The following is a 22,220-nucleotide window of genomic DNA, read 5'->3' as shown; positions in this document are numbered from 1 at the left end:
TATTGCTGTTTTAATTTTCCTGTCATTAAAATGAAACAAAATATTTCATGTGGCTCTTTTCATCGTCAATAGCTACTTTTTAAACACTAATGAAATGTTTTTGGCAGACGCTTAATAATTTACTTGTATCTGTCACAAATCCTCATGCACGGTACCTGAGCTGAAAAATAAATGTTAGTGATGCACTGCCAAAACCTTTTAATAACACGGATTAAGCTTGATTAAATATTGCGCTAAATGTAATTAAGCTAGTCATTGTAATTATACTTGAACAAAATGACTGTCAATGACAATCTTGATAGTAAATATGATACGTTCTTTGGCAATATTTTTTAGTAGAATAATAACAAATTTGTAGATTTTAGAGACATCTCAAAAACCTCAATGAAAGTAAAAAATGGCATAACTAGAAATGAAGAACACATAAAAATCTAATTTTAAGGAAATGCTGTAGCTCTAATATATGTTGTCAATATGACTATCTTTTAATTTGATCAGGTTTCATTATTTCTAGAAATGCTATCGATCTGATGTGATGATATAATCCCAGAAAAGTCCTTTTCAACAGACAGAGCCAGCTATTTTCCCAGCAAGGAGCACCAATTGTGTTTACTGGCTGACGGCCCTAAAGAGAGACTAACAGCTCTCCACAGACTTTACTCACTCTGCTTACTCACAAGAGCAGCATCAACACACACATCAGGCTTAGTAAAAGAGAAAAGCTTCTTCATTTAACACAGCTGCTCACAAAACACACTCGCAGCACAGACACGTTACTTACTTATACAAGTGCACACTTAGTCTCTGAGCCAAGCTAAAATGCAGTGCATGCGAGTGGGAGTCAGTACATATATTTTCCTGCATTTAGAACTTGGATCCTCTCAGCATTGTATGCCTGGTTATAGAGCGCTTTTGGCATTGGCAAGGAAAATTTATGCATTTAAGTGGTAGAAGAGCAGCAAATGAACCCTTCCAAAAGATGATATGTGGAAAAAGATAAGTAGTAGATGACAGACTAATGAAAAAATCTCAACAGTTCCTTCCAAGTATTTGGAGACAAAAATATCTGTCAAATGTTTCTTCTACAAAATGCCTGCTTTTAGTGCTACCTACAATTTAGGATTTAGGAACTTAACAACCAGAATTATTTTTGAGTAAATACAGCTAATGAAAGTTCTGAAACTTCTGTGTCTTGAACAAATATCACTGAATGTGAACACGACTGCAATATCAAGCTGAATCACAGTTTAATTACTGTAGCTGGTTTAAAAAATGGCATTTAGAATATTGTTTCTTGAGAGAAAGCTGATAATCTGGAAGCCAGAATGAGACGAAATTACTTCCCCCCCGCCACCATTTCCATTCAGCACCATAAGGCTGTCACTCACCCTGCCGTTGACCTCACCCCTCCACCAGCCATTGGCTCCTGACTTGGTGTAGATCTTAACCACGTCTCCCTCCTGCAGCGACAGCTCCCGAGTGTCACGTGAACTGAAGTCGTACCTCGCTATCGCCACACCGATCACTTTGGGGGTAAACACTAGAGAAAGAAAAGTTGGGAGAGGGGGTAAAAAACAGAGATTTTGATCATACACAGTTTATGGACTTAAAAACCATTCAATCCATTTAAACATGTACACAGTCACACTTATATACACACATGTATACACAGAGATGGAGAGGGTAATAACCTTGCAGATATTGTAATTACTAAAGCTCGCTTTTAAGTCTCGGTAAAGCTTACGATGCTACATTGACTACTTCTTTGATTGCTTTTGATTAAAAAACGCTACGGATATTTGATAGAAAACGATGCATACATTATCTATGCCTTAACTACCTGCAAATAAGACAATTCCATTTTGTAAGAAATTTTGTTTTTAAAACAAAATCAGAGGAAAAATATGTCCAAACATACACAACACTACAATGATTCCCCACCAAAGCTTCAATGAAGCACCTCAGATGATCTCATCTGAAGCATTCAACAAAAAGTAAATATCAGGAAAAAGTTTTAATGCTGCAACCAGATTTACATAATCACCAGTTTTAAACTACACAGTAGTTAGTGAAGACTTTAGGTTTTTACTAATGGATGTACAACTAGTTGTTATAGGCCTAAAGGTAATTTTAACCCTTTAATGCTGATCATTGCGAATTCGCATCATAGCGCTTCCATTTAGACTTCAGCCAAAATAGTGTATGCATTCCCCCAGTGCCACTTTGTGCATATTCAATATGCACCTAGGAACCTTTTGCATGCACTGGTTTCTCATATAACCGGTCAGGGTGGGACCTACACTATCATATATCTGTTATTATTATTATTATTATTATTATTATTATTATGTATCTATTCTATGTGTTATAGATAAATTAACAATCTCCACTTAATTTAGCATCAGCTGGAAAGCAAAAACACAAATAATGATTTTTTTTTTTTTATATAATTGTAAATAAATTCTGGCATCAAGGGTTTAAACTACAGATTAAAAGACAGGGATTGTTTTGCTGACCATCATTTAACAGGTAATCTGACCATAGGCATGCACTGCTAATCTACTGGAAGTCTTAACAAACTCTTTACTGCCAGTGCAGGGTTTATTTTCACATCCTCTAGCATCAAAAGAGAGGTATAGCTCACTGACTTAATGCGCTATACTTGTGTAGTCCATGGGTTCTGTTGAAGTAGTCCAGCTAGAGTGTTCTGACAGCAGTGTGTGCGAGATTAGGTGTCTCCTGTCGAGGAGACAGCGGTCTGAGAGACAGATGTGGAGCAGGTTAGCTAGTTACCACTGCTCCATCCCACCCTGCCGGCTTTCTTCCTTTCCAGACACTGACTGGTGGGTCGGACTGGGCTAAGCTGACAGGTGGAAATGGAATGTCAGACCTCTACAACCTGGCCGTTGGGATAGAATATCTAATATAGAGGAGCTCTGTGTATTTGAACACTTCCACCTTTACTTTGACGGACAGACACACACAAGCACACAGCACACTCAGCCGCATAAACCTCAGAAAACAACTCACACGCCACTCCTTTCTCAACACCGCTTTCCGCTTCACACGCTGCTATTTCCATGCAAACACACAGAAACTCACATACCATACACACATGCATGAAAACAAACAGTCCCTATTCTCCACACAGGATGGCATGTACGTGCACGCAACCATGTACGAGGTGAAATGGTGCAATGTGGAGCCAGATGAAAGACGTAATGGCCGAGATTCATGTGATGATGTGGATGCACTGAGCTACAGCCAGCATGCAAAGCAGCCTTAAACATGAAAGGAAAGACAGGAAGAAAGAGTGTTAAGAGAGACAGACAGAGAGAGAAGCGATACCTGTACCTGACCAGAAGGGAGCAGAGGAAGGAGGTACAAAGCTGTAGCCGGCAGGAGTTACAAGAGAGAGGCCGCAGAGCAATGGGGCTATGGCAGGGCAGGCCAGGCAGGGAGCGGAGAGATGCGAGAGGGGAGAGGGCAGGGATGGGGAGGGATGGTAGAAGGAGAGAGAGGCACAGGAGAGAAAATAAAACATGTTTTTAAAAATTCCAATTTTGATCTTTCCTTCTTTTTTTTTTCAAAGCAATAAAGAACACAGTCTCAGTTTGATAAAAAATAAATGACGACAGGCACAAGAGAAGCTAGCTTCATCTCCACCGCCACTGGTAGCAGCTCTTTCATTGATGCTCAGCGCCTTTGGAAGTATTTACACAGTTTGGCCTAATGCGGGTGCTATAATTAGAAAATGTAATTTTGAACTCAAACACGATGGATCAAACCCTAAACTTTCTCAAAACCTACAGTCATTTCTTGATGTCTTGGTTGGAACTTTAAATACTGAAAGCCTTTTACTTTTACAAACTCCTACAATCAGCTGAAATGGAATATAAACACAGCAACAAGCTAGAAAAGCAGCTGTAAATGTACACAATACACTCAGGCATGTTGAAGTATCTTTATGATCCCATAAAATGTGGCAAAGTAAAAAATCATCCTCACTGAGTTAAAGGTCAAATACTGCAGGTCCATAGAAATCCACACCACAACGATCCTGTTGAAACATTAACTGATGACACATCTTATTTCCAGTTGGCCAAAATGATGTCTGCATCATTAATGGAGTATGACATCTTCACTTAGTCGTTTAATTGAGAAGAACATGCAGTGTACTCACAATTACAGCACAGGGAATAGATTTCCATCTGCATATTTATGAAGACAATCATCCTGTGTAATATCTCCACAACTGCTTAAGTCAATAACTTATCAGACACCAGTTAGGTTGCTTTAATTTCCATTCTGTTATTACACTACTCTCCTAACTGCTTTATATGTAGTGTTTCTGAAGCCAACAATGCCCACACATTTCTCTACTTTAAAAAACTGTCTTTATCTGTCATACAGCTTTAAAAAAAAAAAAAAAAAAAAGCCCACTGGAGATTCATTGCATTTGTATTTCTATCTGTCTTCCAATATTTCTACTGGCAGAGAAAGAAGCTACAGGCATTGATCCGATTCCAACAATGTCTAAGAGTTGGCAGTGTCAGTGCCTTGCTCTGGGGAATAGAACCTCTAACCCTGAAAGTATTAGTACCTCAGTTTCTGTGGATACATTTGAGTCCGCTGGGTTATTTTGGAATGTAACTACAGAACATAGAAGCTTTGGCACAAGTACAATCAGGACAAAAAAAAACTTATGCTTAAAAGGTTTTGCTCAGAAGTAGAAAGAGAATAAATTCAATAAAGGTAGCTGGCTGTGAATGGATGCCAAAGAATAATTTTATCCAGAAGAGTTTAACTGAGGTGAGCAAAACCAATGAAAAACTAGTGTTGTAATTAACAGTCTTATCTGGACAATGGAAAGAAAAGAACAACTCAGAAAATACGTTGTAGAGACAGATACAAAGAGACACAAAATGATCACAAAAAGACTCTCAATGAGTGCAAAAAGATGTAAAAGGCCTACAGGGAAAACCCAAAGAGACACAAACACTGTGAGGGTTTTCTTTATATGTCTGAATCCACAATCTGTCCACGATCATAGGCTATGCAAAGTTAAATACAGAAATTATTTATTATTTGACATCAAAATATCTGGCGGCATTTATTTAGAATTCATTTATTATTGATTGTGCCGTCTAACAATGTATAATCCATTATCGCACAGAAGCAGGAATTTAAATTTGAGTGGTGACACATTTCTACTCATTTTTCAAATGTGCCTCCTTTCTTTAAAACAGTGCCACCCAATAGCCCCCATTCATTTAAAACCCACCGCTGCACAGAAGCCCACGTTTCAGCCACTGGGAATAGAAAATCTAATCCCCACAATGGCAGATAAATGCCCAAACTTTATGAAAAATGTGTTGCTCCTAACAATACTGCTGGCAAGTTAACTGGCCTGGGTTATTGATATGCTGTAAGGGGAACAGAGCTCCAGTGGTTTTTAAAATGAATACTAATCAGCGCACTGAGAGACAGCTCAGCAACCCCTAATGGTGTCTAGGTACGAGCAATATGAAGAGGGATCGCCCTCCACTTCAAACAGCCAGCGAAACACCAGCTGCATTTTACATGCTTCATTTTTGCAAAATCTGATTTGTGGACCACACTGGAATGCACAATGTGAGCTGCCTGACTAACAGACAAGACAGAGAGCACACACACACGCACGCACGCACGCACGCACGTACGTACGCACGCACGCACACACACACAAGCGCTGCGTTTCACAGCGTTAGAATCCAATCAGCAACCCAGTGTCCCACTCATACGGTCATCTGACGCAAATTCATTTGTGTTCTGGATTAACAGTGCTGGTGTTGCTTTTGTAGTTATTGGTAAAAGGCCAGTTTTGCCATCCACAAAGCTGTCCAAAAAAACCCAAACAGAAAACAAAGCATAAGCATTAATTAGGAGTTTTCCAGCAGTGCTCTGAGAAGATGGAAATCAAAACAAGAGTCATTTAAAAGTGAAAGAGAGAAAATGAAGTCTGCACACCAGGAGCAGGCTGCCTACAAGACAGAAGACCTCACCAGAACAAAACTAATTTGGACTGGAGCTGTCTCGACTTGTGTTTTGAAGCTGAGTTTGAACAAAAGGCCCCGCTTTAGAACAAGCAAACAGCTCCGTACAATCTGTTCACATTTCTCCTGCTTGAAACGTGACCGTCAGTGAGCCAGGGACTTTTCTTTTCCACGGCACGCAGTGGCATGCAGCCTTCAAATGAATCTCATTTCACCACTGATTGTGATAAGTCATAAATTTTCCATTAACCAACTGATGGGCAATGTTGCTTTGCTTGGCTCACACACTGGGTTTTAAACCACTTCTTCTGGCATTGCCTGAAACAATCAGTGTGTGGGTTGAACATGTATGTTTTGTAAGGCAAACAGCACTTTCTCATTCAGCTTTGGAGTTTTTCAACTTTATTCCCATCTGACATAATCAGCTAAGCCAAGGAAACTAAGAATCAGCGTGATTTACACCGATCGTTTTCCCACAAAATGATCTACCACCAGTTTTCTTGTCACAGAAATGCCTATAGTCACTCCCGAGTTGGCAGTTTTGACAATGCTCTGCTGTTTTATCTGTTGCTTTACTTCAAAACATCCTCTCACTAAAAGCGCAATTCAAAGTTTTATACCCCACACCTGTTAACTTCCAAATCAAAAAGGTAAAAAAACATCTCATAGGATATTATGTTCTTTTTCATCCAGCCCTGATAAATAACAGCTGAATGCTGAGAGGAATCAGGTTAGTAATGGTAATGACTGACAAAGTCGCAGAGTTAAGCAGGAACAGCAGCTGCATGCATAAATAATCACCAGAGTGCCACCTCTACCCATCAGAAGTGTTGGTGACGCCACCTGTTTCGTTTTTTTTCTTGAGGTGTTGCAGGTTTGTTCACAACAGAACAAACAGCTCATTCTTAAACAGGTAGAAAAGAAAGTAACGCTGTTTAAATCTTCACCCCAATGACTGATAGACAGCACACTGTGACTGGAAGATTTCATGCTGTCTGAGGGACATGCTGTCTGATGATGCTTGTGGACAAAGGTGAGCTGACTAATGAAAAATGACAATATTCTGCTGGTGAGCTTCAGTTATTGACATCACAAACTACACTCATGTAACACTTGACATTTCAATACTGCTGCATTATTATCATTGCTATGACAGATCTTCAGGTGATAACTACTGTCATTATATACTAAATTATACATATAAACATATATACATTTATAAAAATGAAATAATAAGTGTCCAAATTAATAACAACTAATAACTACCAACGAATGAGACTTTCATTTGAATTATTTACACTTCAAGTCCTACTGTAAATATTAACTTGTTAAAGGTTCTACCAGATTACGTTGCTCGCCTGAAGCTCACTTTGATTTGATCTCCAGTAATCGGCCAGAGAGTGTTATCAAATCTAATAACATGCTCGGTGGATTCGCCATCCACCGTTTGACAGTTGAGTCAAAAACAATTACTGTCAGAGGAGACTGGACTGTTTTTAACAACAAATAACTATCACACTCTGTTAAGGCAGTGAAGATGCTTCTCTATGAATTAATGTGCGCCAGAGCTGGAAAAGATGAGGAAACCGAACAGAAAGCAGAAGCAGTGATGGTGGGAGAAATTAGCAGAAGCAGTAACGGCATCATTAAGACTATTAATGAAAGAAGGACTGACTGAGTTGAATATGAGAGTTCACTGAAGCTGGTAAGCTGACAGTATATGTATATACGTATGTATGTCATGGATAGACCAGAAATGTCTAGTCAAACAGAAACTCAACTGGGAACTATTTTGATCGTTAACCGTTTAGATCAAATTCAAATAAAAAATAGATATTGATTGGGATCGGTTCCAGCTTTTAAACGTAATGATTCTGTTGTTCTATGATTTATAGGGGTGTAAATTTTGCTTTCTGGAAAATTATGGTCAACATTTTGAAAAATACGTATTTTTTCTTCGTGAATTATGGGCTGCACAGTGGCTTAGTGGTTAGCACTTTCATCTTGCAGCTAGAAGATCCCCGGTTCGCATCCCAGCCTTCCTGGGATCTTTCTGCATGGAGTTTGCATGTTCTCCCTGTGCATGTGTGGGTTTTCTCCAGGTTCTCCAGCTTCCTCCCACAGTCCAAAAACATGCTGAGATTAACTGATAATTCACGCAGTAGGTGTGAATGTGAGTGTGACTGTTTGTCTCTATATGTAGTGCTGTGATAGACTGGTGACCTGTCCAGGGTGTCCCCTGTCTTCACCATAAGTCAGCTGGAAGAGATTCCAGCTTCAGCAAGGCACTAATGAGGATTAAGTGGTGTATAGATGGTGGATGGATGGATGATCCCGGAAACTAAAAGGTACCCCAAGTTTTGTTGTAAGCAAAAGCAGCTTATAAAAATAGTGTGAAGTTCTCAGTAAAACATTACTCCACAGTGCTCCTAGTGGTCGAAAACTCCACCGATCACCTTTAATGAAATGGGCATAGAGATCTAAACCTAAACTGAGGTGCGTTATCAGAAGCAACTGAGACAACAGTTTGTATACAGAATTATTTTACTAACTCCTACAACAATAACCAGTAACCCAATTTCAATCATCTCTGACTCCAATATCAAGGAAGTATTAGAGTCCTGGTGTAGTATCTTAATATGAAGGAGTTATGTTATTTTAGTAGGGTTGTTTATTTGATTGTGTTAATTTTAAGTAATTCTTAGTTTACTCACTGTTTCCCCCTGATCGGTTGAGGCGATGCATAGCAGCGTTCTCCGGTTCCCGGTAAGGAAACTGCAGTGTGGTGTCCAGACTCCTAAAACCTTCCCTCAGGGAGTGGTGTTTGTAGTACTCAATCAACTCCTGAACACCGACAAACAAATCAATCAAACATATACAATCATTTGCATTTGTTTTTACCATATGTCACTTTTCTTTTGATAATCAATTTGTAAAAGCACAGAAATGACATATTTGTAAATGTTTGCTTTATTCCTCTTGACAGGTATGTTAATGACACAGATGTTTCATGAATACAACCGTCATGTCATGGAGAGTCTGCAGGAAAACTGAATCTAATTATTACAACAGTGCCCACTGCTTTTAGTCTCCTTTTGATCATGTTTTCTGACTTCAAAATTAAATGCTATTAAAATGTAGTTTGGCGCACAGCAGTATCCTCATATTATACAGACAGTCTGAGTAAAGAAAACGCAATCCTGCCATGAAAAAATAGGGAACCTTTCCCAAAATGCATTGAACTTATGGACTATAATGCCAAAGCCCTCGGGCCAGTATAAACATGGCTTTAATCATGGCTATTTTTGTGCACATTGCTAAAATAAAATTCAGGTTTTGACACTTCATTAAGCGAACAGAATGATTTATTTATGAATTGCAGTGGTGGAATTTAAAAAATAAAACAGGCAGAAAAGACTCACTAATATGCTCCTGAACTTCTTGTTCTCTGCAATGTGGAAGCAGCCCTCCTTGGTCAGGATCTTTATGTGCTTCACGTCGTTGTTGTACCTGTGGGCCATTGAATAAGTTATGAGTGTAATTTCCCTCTCTGATCACCGCCATCGATCGGTGGCCGGCCCCTGGCCCCTGTGGAGAGTGAGGCCGTCGCAGTAATGCATAGGGTCCCAAAGGTTTGTGACACGTGAATGATGGGTGGTCAGGAGTGAATGCACACACGTGTGTAACCGCTTGTGCAGGCCACATGTTTGCTTTTGCATTAACAAGGAGGCTGATGGGGTTCTGAGGCGGCAGGAATGAAAACTTTGGTCAGGGTTCGCACAAAACAAGGCTGCCTGCCCTTCAGAGTGCTGCTTTGTTAGCAATACCACTGCAACAATATGCTTTGTGTTGTTCTGTCATGCAATTTAATGGAAAAATGTGACAACCCAGGTGAAAATTTGTGCAGCCTATACAAATCTTTCAGTGTTTCATGACTTGCACCCTATATTGACGTAGGGTCTTTTTTAGTACTAAAACCAAACTTGGACATATCTTTGACATACACTACCAGTCAAAAGTTTGGACACACCTTCTCATTCAGTGCTTTTTATTTATTTTGATGAATTATTATATTCCTGTGAACCGAGAAACTCTGCGGCACGTTGCCACGTTTGGGGTACTGACAGGAGAACTCCACCTCCAGCAGGTTCTTCCTGGCGATCACACTGTTGGTGTCTTCAGATGTGGTGATTTCATTAATACTAAAGATTAATACGTTTTTGTTTATGACATAATTCCATATGCATTCTTTTACAGTTTTGGTGTCATAGTATTAATCTACAATGCATAAAATAATTAAATAACAACCACTGAATGAGAAGGTGTGTCCAAACTTTTGACTGGTAGTTCACATGACTTTAATCATATACTGATGTACTTGTGGAGAACCTGAACAATCAGGATAACTGGAACTGAGTACAATTTGTTGTAGTTCCAAACTGACCCAAGTAGAAAGGGAATAGTCAAAAAGAGCAACAACGCACACAACTTTTCTTGCACTTGACAGTTCCAACTCTCCTTTTTCCATTCACAATGAAATTAACAAAATTTGGACACTCAGCCCTCTTACGAGTTTTGGTTACTGAGTACTGGACAGAACTTGAAGAAATCTAGCTTCCTGAAAACTAAAATTCTTAATGCTAGGGGTCGCATATTACAGTATTAAAGAAGTAGTCTTACATTTTGAAAAACATGCTTTTTGGCTTATGTGCTGAGAGTCAGCCTCAATACAACTCTCATATATGTTCATTAAACATAAAGGTACATCCAGAAACTTGTTAGCTTAGCTTAGGAAAAAGACTGGAAATGGGGACTCTCTAAAGAGTCTGTCCAAAGGTAAAACAATGCACACTATATTAGCATTTCTAGACCTCAGTAATTGACAAGTAATGCCTTGTTTCTTTAAAATACTCTAAATCCAAAGTTTTGTTTGGGGGTTGGGTTATATATCTGGCTATGTTTTGGTTGGAACAGTGACAGCTATATAAAACCCTATTATGTTAATTCCTAAGCTTCAGAGGTATTTCTAGATAGATTTTTTCAAACCTTTACAAAGCCAGACTGTTTCCAGTCTCTGTATACAGCTTAGGCCAACCTATGCTAAGCTAGGCTAACCATCTCCTGGCCGTAGCTTCATATTTAGCATAAGGTCAGAGTGGCGCCTGTCCTCCTATCTCATTCTCAGCAACACAGCAACAAAAAGTATTTCTCAAAGCACTGATTTTCAGCTTTACATGAATAAACTCAAACAATCTTCTGAAATTAAATGTAACACACTAGAGCATCTAAAAGTTCTAAATCCTAAGCTAGTATTTTAGGTTAAAAATATACTTTCAGAAACTTTTTTAGGACTTTAAAAGTTAGGGAATATCAGGCTTTTTTTGAGATTTAAAAAGCTGAATATACTCCCGACTCTGTGGCCAGAACTATGTGTGTGGCTGCCTTTGCTTTTGGGGAATACAGTAAGTTAAAAGGCTAAAGCTTAATTCATACAGAACTGGGGCCTCTTGGCTATTTGGACAAAATCATCAAAAATCCTCTGCCAGCTCTGCTATGACGAACAGAGAATGTAGTAGAGGGCATTTCCATCTGTGAGTAATACTTTTCAAATGTCACTCCCACAGCTACGTATGTCTCTTTCTATCCCGCTTCCCTCTTTCATGGGGAGGTTTTAATAACCTTGAACAGTTTTACATTCATTTTCTGCTCTATTCAGGGCTCAAAGTCTGTGTGCACACATGCAATTAAGACTTCAGCGCAGAAGGAACATGAAGGCACTGCAAGTGGTCTTTTCTGCGAGAAAGAAAGTTAAATGAGCTTTAAAGAAATGCTTCCGTTGCTTACAGAGAAGCCTGCTTACTCCTCGTTAAGGCAAGTGTTCCAGCTCAGAGACTCAGCAGTAAGAGATGACGGCTCTCTTTTCACAGCTCAAAGATAAGTTACATAGATTGGGAGGGTCAGTAGCCCCCCAAGGTTCTGAAATACGCTTTGTTAATACCTCATTACCAAGATTAAAATGCCTGCATGATTCTAATTATAAACCATTACGACTGTTTTTGTGGGTTTTAGGTCAAACCATAATGAATGGTGTTATGTGTGCCTTAACTGAGACCCTGCTTCATGATCAGCATCTGGTCTGGTCAGAATCTCACACTTCACTGTGGTTAACCACAGTCTGAGCCTCAGAGAACAAGCACATCACCCTTCTACTATAAACGACAAATCGGTCTTTAAAGTTATATAGTAAAGATGGGAGTTACATCTGGTCAATACTGTGGTTTGGCTGATAAATCTAGTAGACAGTGTAGCCACAGTGAGGCAGACAAATTGTAATGTGAAAGAGAAACAATAAAATCTGATGGCTGTCAACAGCTGGACCAGAAGACAACCCCATAGGGCCCATAATTCTACACTATGAGTACTGACTATTTAACATGCTTATTTTAAATCAACCTTTTAGATGTTAAAAAATATGACAAAAATATTTTCTTACAGTTGCTTCCCTGCTTTTGTTTCCTACTTCCGATTTACAGAAATTACTCATTTGCAGCATATGCTCACTAAGGGGCCACATTAAAGAGAACTCCCGCTGCGAGCACAAATTGTGTATCAGTATGTAAGAGACACTTTAATAAATGATGATATTTAATTCAAATCGGTTAAAACCAAGAAATGAATCAAAGCAGGTGCCGGTCTCTGCTCTGGATCCGAGGTAGGATCTTGGCAGCGTACTTACTTTATGCTGATGGCGTACTCGGTGTACTCTCTGCTGCGATGGCGGACCAGGTAGGTGCTGTTGACCCTGTTGATGAGTTCTGCCTCTGCCTGGAGCCTCTCCATAGGACCCGCAAACCTGCAACAGCAAAAAGTCACAGTTAAAGAGGAAAGAGAAAAAAAAGAGCCAAGCTGACCGAGTCATTACATACATTAATGACACAGGACTCATGTCGTCTACAGGACCGTAGGTGACCTTTTTCCTGTGTGATGACTGCTACATTTACCTTCACTTCCAGGGTAGACCTGCACAGTTAAATGGCTATCTGTAGATACCGTGTTTAAAAATCTAATAAATGCACATTGTGTGATTACTCAGGCCAAAAAAATGCTCTTATCAGCCTTGGGAAAAGCGTGTTTGGTCTAATTTTGAGTACATGCTGGATACATTTACATTTGTATTGTCTGTGTTTTGCTGCATCCAGCAAAACTCTGCAAAGACTCTTTTTCTGATATATGTATGTCCAAAGTCAGATAGCCGTTTTGTGAACGTACCATGATTGAGTGGAGTAATCGACAGGCTTCGGGACCTGGAGCAAAGACCAAAAGTAGACATGGGTGGTTGTTATTTTCGGGAAACTTTTGACATCGTTGCAACATAAGCCCCAACAATAAAACCATGTGCTCGGCGCCAGTTCCACAGGACTGTTTCTAAGCTGATTGTAACTCTTGTATAAAACAGATGCTTTTAGATTGTATGACCCCAATAAAACAGCTAAATGCCCTCCTTATCTTTACAACAGTGGGGCATGGTGATAATAGTTTGTTATCTACTGGAAGCCTCGTATTCCTGAAGCAGCTGGACAGAGTCTGAATTTCATTTTATCAAATGGAACATGACAATCCAGCAGTGGGGGAACAAAACAAGCAAACTGATACACAGTTCACTTCTCACTCCCAGTTTTTCAGGTTATTTTGCACAGTTTGTAGTATCGCTTGCACCTTCAGAACATCATTTTGTCTTTGCTTCTTATTGTTAAACAAATTAAACTGCAAAACACCTTTATCTCACAAAGCCAGCCAAGTTCCTTGTGCTCAGAACATAAAAACCCCTGGACTGATTTTCTTTCTCTACCAGGTAAAATATCTTACCTTCCCTCAGAAATTCCCCACAATCCCCCTGTCACTGGTAAATTTATGTAACCAAATGTGAGCTGCTAGTAGCCCTAATGTGCTGAAGGACTAGAAGGAACTGCTTACACATGGGCAAGGCTTCACAGCGTCGCTTGGAAAGAAGCCAACCTCTTTCGTCGACAGGATTTTGCCCTGAAACCGCAGAGAGATAATTGCGTTACGTACATGTGGCTGACTATGTGTCTCCATAATTCAGGAACAATTAGCTGGCAACACAGCAGCGCAAATTTACAGCAACAGTTAACTATTGTTGAAATAATTCCTGGCAGGAAGAGAGGAAGAGGATGAGTTCCTTATTCCTCCCATGGTGATGACTCTTAAAGCTCAGAGCCTTGATTTATCAACACTGGGGAGATACAGTCCATATAAATAGGAGTTTCCTGGAGGCTGCAGTGCCGTTTTCTCCCTCGGACAATGGGTTGATGATGCTGTATTTGTTCTGTGCACTGACAAAATATTTGATTCATTCGGTACAATAACTCATTCATGGATTCCATAGCTAGAAAGAAATGATGGCTCCTAAGCTCCATAAACAGAAATGACTTCATGGAAAATGCTGTAACATTCATGTAAATTAATTATTTTTGCCATATAATTAGCTTGAGGGAGAATTTTTTTTTTTTTTAAAATAAGTGTTTTCATCAAGAGCAATTCCACAGGGCATGGAAATGCACACCTTTAATGCACACATATGACCTAAATGAACAGACTCAACATACGGTTAAAAGTGGCATGCAAGATTCAAAGGGTTTATTTGTCACATGCTCACTCGGTGTGTGCAGTGAAATGAAGAGTGGCATGTACTTGAGGCGAGTGTGCAAAAAAAAAAGAGAGAAAAAAAGGCCTGCAATGTTGAGCATTACTCACATGTGCATGTGACACAGAGGCTGAATAAAAGTCATCATAACAATCGCAACAAGGCTTTACTAGAGGCATATTCTGAAGTTTTAAAGGTGAAACAGCAAAAGTAAGAATTGTTATTGAAGCAAATTTTTAAAACGGGATTTTTTTTTCTCTTCTATTCACTGTCTGAGTCTAGTTTTGCAGACCTGCCCTGCTCAGCACTGGAAAAATAGCAGTAACTCAGTCAGCAATCAGGCTCTGAATCAATTTCAGACATTACCTGACCTGACCCATTAATACAGGGCTCATGAAGCTAACTATGCAGGCTCACTGCGAGCTGGTAGGTAAAACCTGTACTGGCACACCTAAGAAACTGCAATGATATGTAAGGAAATTCAAGTTTGAAAATCCATTTGGGGTATTTCAAGATTTTGGGTTCTTGATAAGTTAAGGATTATTCTTTTGCACACTGACTTGTTTATACATAGCACAAAGACATAAATTGTATTAACTGTAGAGACTGCAGAACAATAATCATGTAACCAGCTGCGGCACCATTAGGGTTTCAGTCAAATAGCCTTCGAGTCAAATAAGTCCCTACAAAGCAGTCATGATAAGAGCTGGTTGAATTCAGTAAATGCTAAATAAAGGTGCTTCATTGCTTCCTTCAGCACAGGATTCACAAGTTCATTCTTTACAAATAGAAAGGCGATAATGATGGCACATAATTTCTTGCCGCAGCAGCATTCAAAGCGCTGCATTATCCACGGCAGATACACAACTTCCACCCTCACATGATTACGTAGTCGAGTGTAAGTGAGGTCAGATTCTCCCGGCGCTGCACTTGTCTGTTCCTATGTACTCATGAATTCTCCTTCACGTCTTTCTCTGACCTCATCACATTTTCCATCGAGGTCAAGGAAAAGTGTTTAGAAAAAGACATCATTTTTTTTGGGACTACTCGACAGCAAATGATGCTTTGGGGTTTCTAGGTGATCTTCAGGGGGTCTGAGACGGCCTGTGTTTTGTATTCTGGGAACAAGTGTCTTTTATGAGACATTTCAGCCACAGCTACGCTCTCAGAGGCACACTACCAGCTAAGCCTATTTTGTCAATGTTCTGGTCATCGCCTGTCACATCCCTGCTACCTCAGGACATTGTAGAAGTCCTTGTGTAAGGCCCTGCTTTCTGCTGCATCCTTGCTTAGAGTTTGATAATGATTATAGCTGGGAACATTGACAGAGTAAACAGATGGTTGCTGTTGAATGAAATGAAATTACAGTGATCGATTCTATTTGTCACACACCCCCAGAACAGAAATGATTATGGTCTGTTGGCTACAAAGGTGATGGATATTGAATGTTTGCTGACTGTGGGGCTGTAGGTGCCTCCAGTAAAGCTTTTATACACGGTTAATTGAATTCTTTATCTATTTCATGTGTTTTGTATGAAGTGAAGTGAGATTTGTTGGGTTCCTCATTACACGTATGATTATAATGCAGCAGCAGTTCATGTCAATAAGATGCCTTTTTGAGGCCTAAGGTAAAATCTTAGATCTCATATAATTATTATTATGATGACTTTCAAGCATGCAGTAAGCGACTACTACGCAACAATGCACCAAATTTCTAGGAAGCAGATTATCTTTTGTCCTCTGGTGAAATTTAAATCATGTGTTACATCACATAACAGTAACTGCCTGCATAAAACAAACATTTCCAGTGAGTGGGAGTTTTACTTCCTTGTGAGAAGTGCTGTATTGTGTCTAATTGTTGCTAAGAATTTTGTCTTTCTATGCAGCTTGTTAGCAAAAACTGTTTAACTAAACTAAGCTTCCTGGAATTTCTTCATAAGACGTGAAGGTATAAAAGATATAAAATTTTACCAATTTACTTTATGAAATCTACACAAACATATATTAAACTAATGAGGAATTTGATACATAGGATAGTGCTGCAAATTTCTGAAAACGTGAGATGACTACACCGATACGTCATTCTAAACCTTATCAAATATTAGATGGGATAAAGGTGAGATGGACTGACAGTTGGGGATATTAGAGATTTAAATACAGCAGGTCCATTCTTTAGCCTTGTAAAATATGCGATAAAGAGACAGTGTGAACTCTGACCTGCCACCAGGGGCTGTGAATGTCGGCGCAGATTAATTCAATGATGTCACCCGTCTGGATGCTGAGCGCTGGGCCAGAAGTGGGGCTCGGCACACCAAAGTAGTTCCTGATTACCAGCATCTTGGGCAGACCTGCAAGATGGAAAGCATCAATGCCTGCATGCTATGTGCAAAAGGACTTCATATAAACACCAATTAAGTACATTAAGAGTGTGAAATAACAACTTGAAGTAGATATACTGTACGTGTAGATGTTAGTGTAAAAGACTGGTAATATTTAGTGTCTGAGCCACTAAAAAGCCTGAACGTTTTACTCTGCCATCAAGAAGTATAGTCAATGTTGATTAGACCTGAATTTGAAAAAATAAGATGACCTCGGTATTAATTGAGCTGCACAAGAAACATTATTTGAAAGATCACCAGACAAAAAATGTATTTTTTCCTTTATCTATATAACTATCATTACTTTATTTTACATAATCCTGTAGGATAAAATATTACTACAAAGAAATCCACATTAATGAAATGTTTTAAAACAAGATCTCATGCTAATAGTTTTACACAATATGAAGAAATTATTTGATTTTAATGGCTGCAATTATGGAAGTTAATTGAAAGGTTTTACTAGTGTTTAACATCCACACTGACACCAACCCAACCAGGAGGAGAAAGAAATTTCAGCCCTTCTCCTCGACTTCTTCAGCTTGAGTCGCTCAATCATGAATTCCTATCCGCATGCGTGACCATTTGCGTGTGCGTACAAGCATGTGTGTCCGACCTCAGGTCTAAAAGGGCATGTTTGTCATTCTAAAGCTGCATCTTTCCTCTACTAAACTATGCATGGCCCCATTACAGGTGGTAATGAGAGGGACTATACATCTGCACACACACACTCAAACACACCCCTTGTCAGCAGCGTACTGCCCTTGCAAATCATCCAGAGCCATTATTCATTATCATATTACAGATAAGCGACAGTGCACCCTGGTGCATGGCTGGTTATCAGGCTCTTAGATAAAAGATAATCAGGGGTGAGCACTGTTTACTGCGTAACAATGTGTTCTGGCCTCCAGCTGGGCCATTTTAAGTATAATTCAATTAAAGTCATACATATTTTGTTCCATTAGATAGATTAAATGAAAAGTAGTCATGATTATATTTCCAATAAAGCATAATAGAGAAACAATTCTGCTGTTTCTGTTTATACTGCTGAGAATTGAGAATGCTGTTTGCTGTTGTTGTGTTCACCGTGTCACCTGCTTCTCACCATTTCCCTCCTTTGTCTTGGCGCCATTAAAGCACATAGTATGCATAGCTTTTCTTCCAAATCCAGGGACTAATTGAGGTATGCTTCGTCACAGGTAATGTATTCCATTGTAATTAGGGTTTACGCATGCACTAAAAGGGGCACATTCTAATCAAGCTGAATTTACTTGCAGGAACATCCTCAGTCAGCAGTATTTGATTTTAAACAATGGCCAACTTTGATCCCATTATTCACCAAGAAATCACTGAAACTGATTTATAATATGTCATTATGACTCACCCAGCCATGCCAAACAAACAAATCCCAAGTTCATATCTCATATGCACAAGAATAAAAAAAAAAAGAACAGCACATATCTTTCTTTGCACTGTGTGGAGATAGTGTTGTTCACTAATACAATATGAGAAAAAAATTCAAGTGACAGCATGAAGAAGGAGGTAAAAGCAAAAGGCAAATAACAGAAGAGTCAACATTGTATTGAAAGCCAATACATCTATATCTGCCCTGCTTCTCTTTCAGGATCTGTTCCAGTGCTGTAGCACTGTGGCTGGCAGCCTGACATGTGCGATCTTGCCTGAATAGGACTTCTAAAGACACAGGGCCATGGAGAATTGAGTCTCGGGGGCATGCATTGCATTCCTATCCACACAAGGACAAGCCACGTGTTAGTGCACCTTTGAAAATAGACAAAGAGAGCAGCGTTGAAATATTATGAAACGCCATGAGCTGGGGCAATCAAATGCCTATTGATTTTAATGCGTCTTCAGTCAGAAATGATTTTCTGCAGCATAATGGATGGAGGGGTGGAAAAATGAGTGTTGAAGCCAGTTTTATAAGAGATTAAAGGCCCTCTGTGCAGTGCAGCCGCACACATACGTGCACGCAGATTTTGAAAGGACACTGTATGTTAGTTGTGTTCTTTTTCAGGAAGACAGCCATAAATGGAGTAGTTACATTTACTGGACAAGACCAGAGCAACTTAGCATGCCGTTTTAGTCACTCTGGCTTTGGTTTTATTGAATTAAATGAGCCTTTTGTAGTCACAGATTAAGACTCAGCTGCAGCAGCAAAGCCAGTTAATAGCTACCAGCTACACCTCCTTCTCTGAGTGAGCAAGGTTACTGCTACTACCTTGAAAGAGAAAAAGCAAAAAAATAACAATATGACGCCATGAGAGCAGGAATTCATGTAAAACTATTGCCTGCCCTGACAAACTACTTGATATTGTACAATAATGTATAGTTTTCTTCTGAGCCAATAAAATATAAAAACCAAAAGGGAAAAAGTGAATCGCAGACGATATTGTGCTATAACAAGAAATGGTTTTGATAGCAACCTGTAAAGCAATTTGTAAAAGGTGTAAAGATGAAAGGAAATGTCTTTTATTCGAATAGATTTATTGCTATTCTCCGTTTTATCAATAATATAAGCACTATGAAGATGTCATCTTTGCCTATCTGAATGTGAGACTGATGTTTTTCCAATTTATCACAAAGCTGTCATATGCAACAATAAAATGATTTCTACAAAAGTAAGTGCAATATTATTTAAGTATTTTTTAAGGATTTTATTCAGAACACATATCCTGTTTTGTACTTTCACAGTGGTATTAACTGACAATTGTCAGAGAATATCACAAAAAGTAACACTGGACATTTTCTACAAAAAAAAGCCGTGTTTTTGAAGCTTGCATGGCTATAAAGCATAAGCCCAGACAGTATTTGTGCGTCTCGATAGTAGTCTGGATTGCATGCCAAAATCAGATAATTTGTCTTAGGAGCTGCAGTCTCTGTGTACATAAACATTACTAGTGAGAAAAACCAGCTTATAAAAAGGAAAGAGAAAGATGTGTGCGAGGTGGGAGGATGTCTGAAAGTGTGCTGTGTTCTGAATTTCTCACCTGGATCTCGATCTTTGCCCTGCAAAAACACACAAAGGTAGATACACTCGTAAAAAGACACAAACGCACACACAGATATGCACATATAGTACACACCAGGTGTTTTTTTTTTGGTGCAAATTGTAGTTTTGATCAAATCTTATTCAACAATTTCTAAATCAGAAGCACACACTATTTTCTGCCATGGTCTAGACAAGCTAATGCACCAAATCAGAGCAGCCGCCATCCATTTCTAAAAGCTTAAAACCTACTAAATCAATTATTGGCTGCACGCTTACTGCTGCACACACACAATTAATATTTTAACCTGGCCTGCTATCCACATGCAGGCCACATGCAGCAAACCCTGCATGTATTCATATCACATACACTGACATGAGCAAACTCTGTCCCACTTTGCAGCAGGAATATTTCAAAGTTGCAGAGAGCAGCATATTGGATTTCTTATGAGAAAATATGCTATTTTCATGTATACTAATGTTCTGTCCTTAAATGATTCACAAATTATTTAAATAAATGAAAAACTTTCTTGTGTCTGACAGTTTTTGTTGTTTAAAAAGTTAGTTACGATAGAAAATTGCATGTATTCGATCTCAGGTATTCTCATACCAGACAGTATCGGTAACACTAGTGCTGTTGATCTGTAATAATACAGCCTAGTGTACGCATCACGTATACTTGTGTGTGGATTGCATCGGAACATGTTTGTTGCCATTTTGCTGTTTTGTATGCACTTCTCATTAGTTTCTATGTAGTACCTGGCATCAGAATTACACTCAGGGAAAGAGGGCAAAGGAACACCACTCAATTACCCCCAGTTTTTTTGCATAAGATCTTACCTACAGTGCATGGTGCATGTTTAACCACAATTACAGCCATAACACTCATGTGAGTTTGCTGTAAGCCCGGTCTAATGTCCTGCTTGGGGTTACTTGTGAGCATTGTAGCAGTAAAGCACACGGCAGTTTAAGAAGCAGCAGAGACAACTTAGGATAAATCTCCAAAAACATCCTAGTTTCTGGCGTCAGGTAGGGCTGCAGCAATTAAAGTCAATTGGGGTCTCCTTGGCAAATAGCTGCAGGAGAGAGCAGTCTTCAAGGCGAACAGCAGACAGAGAGAGACAGTATACACATCAACACGGACACACACGCACAGCAGCAGCTCACCTGAGTTCTGACGGAGCCGGAATCTGAAAGAAGTTTGAGAACAGGCATAGTGAATGGCGGGTTAGCGGGTGCACGCAAACACTTGCACACACTCATCGGTACAAGGCAACACTCCCTCATTAGTGGAGAAGGCGGACGCTCGTGTCTGACCGTGGTTCGCTTTGTTTTGCTGTGCTGCCACTACTTGACAGCCGGGATAGAGGAGGTAACGAGGCGGGGGGGGGGTGGGGGGGGTGGGGGGTGGGGTGGAGAGGGGGGGGGGTGGAGAGGGGGGGGGGGGTGCAGACCTGTGGTTTTTGCTCCACCAGTTTCTTTCATTGGCTCCCTGAGGGATGGGTTACACCCCCGTAGACACACACGCCTATGCACACACAAACACACACTTCTGTACCTGTGCAAACAGAGCACTTACATAAACACACACATATCTCCACACACACACGCTAGCTGGCAGAAAGCCACAAATATATGCATTGTACCTGCAGTACCTGTACACACACACACACACACACACACACACACACACACACACACACACACACACACACACACCTCTCACAGCAGGCCTGTTGTTCCTAAAGTGAACTTTGACCTGTTACGCAAACACACGGCAAGGCAGCTGATAACAGAGACAAATGCAGGTAAACAATGGCTTATCTGTGTCTCTTATACACACACAAACACATGCACACAGTTCTTTACTTTGCTGCTGTGATTGTGTGTTTGTGCATCCAGCGAAGCCCTGCTGGTGTATTGACAAAATCTGTTTATTGTGGTGGCTTTATGAGCTGCAGAGTGAATAAAGGTCAATGCTGGGGCCATTTGAACATCAGCAAAGAGTTGGGCAACAAAGAAGGCAGTAAAAAATTCAAATATCTACCATCACTGTGATTGTGCAGCTTTAATGCACTTGGAGTTTCAGTTTTTCTTTGCAAGAAAAGTTCCAGATCTCTAAAAATACTTTGATGCAA

At 39.7% G+C, this 22,220-nt stretch overlaps 1 protein-coding gene across 2 annotated transcripts in view; it reads right to left on the bottom strand.

Annotated features, from left to right (window-relative positions):
- Positions 1 to 22,220, bottom strand: part of LOC111575561 (guanine nucleotide exchange factor VAV3) — a 115,153-nt gene that overhangs the window by 5,503 nt on the left and 87,430 nt on the right. The window contains exons 18-27 of one of the 2 annotated variants that reach the window (XM_055007070.1): positions 21,250 to 21,272; positions 20,084 to 20,102; positions 16,918 to 17,048; positions 14,010 to 14,075; positions 13,305 to 13,339; positions 12,772 to 12,888; positions 9,458 to 9,545; positions 8,750 to 8,879; positions 3,355 to 3,435; positions 1,389 to 1,540 (exon numbers count right to left, since the gene is read on the bottom strand). In XM_055007070.1, the coding sequence (XP_054863045.1) occupies positions 1,389 to 1,540; positions 3,355 to 3,435; positions 8,750 to 8,879; positions 9,458 to 9,545; positions 12,772 to 12,888; positions 13,305 to 13,339; positions 14,010 to 14,075; positions 16,918 to 17,048; positions 20,084 to 20,102; positions 21,250 to 21,272 (842 nt within the window). The remainder of the gene's footprint in view (positions 1 to 1,388; positions 1,541 to 3,354; positions 3,436 to 8,749; positions 8,880 to 9,457; positions 9,546 to 12,771; positions 12,889 to 13,304; positions 13,340 to 14,009; positions 14,076 to 16,917; positions 17,049 to 20,083; positions 20,103 to 21,249; positions 21,273 to 22,220) is intronic. The other variant, XM_055007071.1, reaches the window with a different exon arrangement.

The sequence above is a fragment of the Amphiprion ocellaris genome, chromosome 22 (genome assembly GCF_022539595.1).
Source record: "Amphiprion ocellaris isolate individual 3 ecotype Okinawa chromosome 22, ASM2253959v1, whole genome shotgun sequence".
Classification (NCBI taxonomy): domain Eukaryota; kingdom Metazoa; phylum Chordata; class Actinopteri; family Pomacentridae; genus Amphiprion; species Amphiprion ocellaris.
Note: the sequence above shows the minus strand (reverse complement) of the source record. Positions and strands in the feature narration are given on the sequence as shown.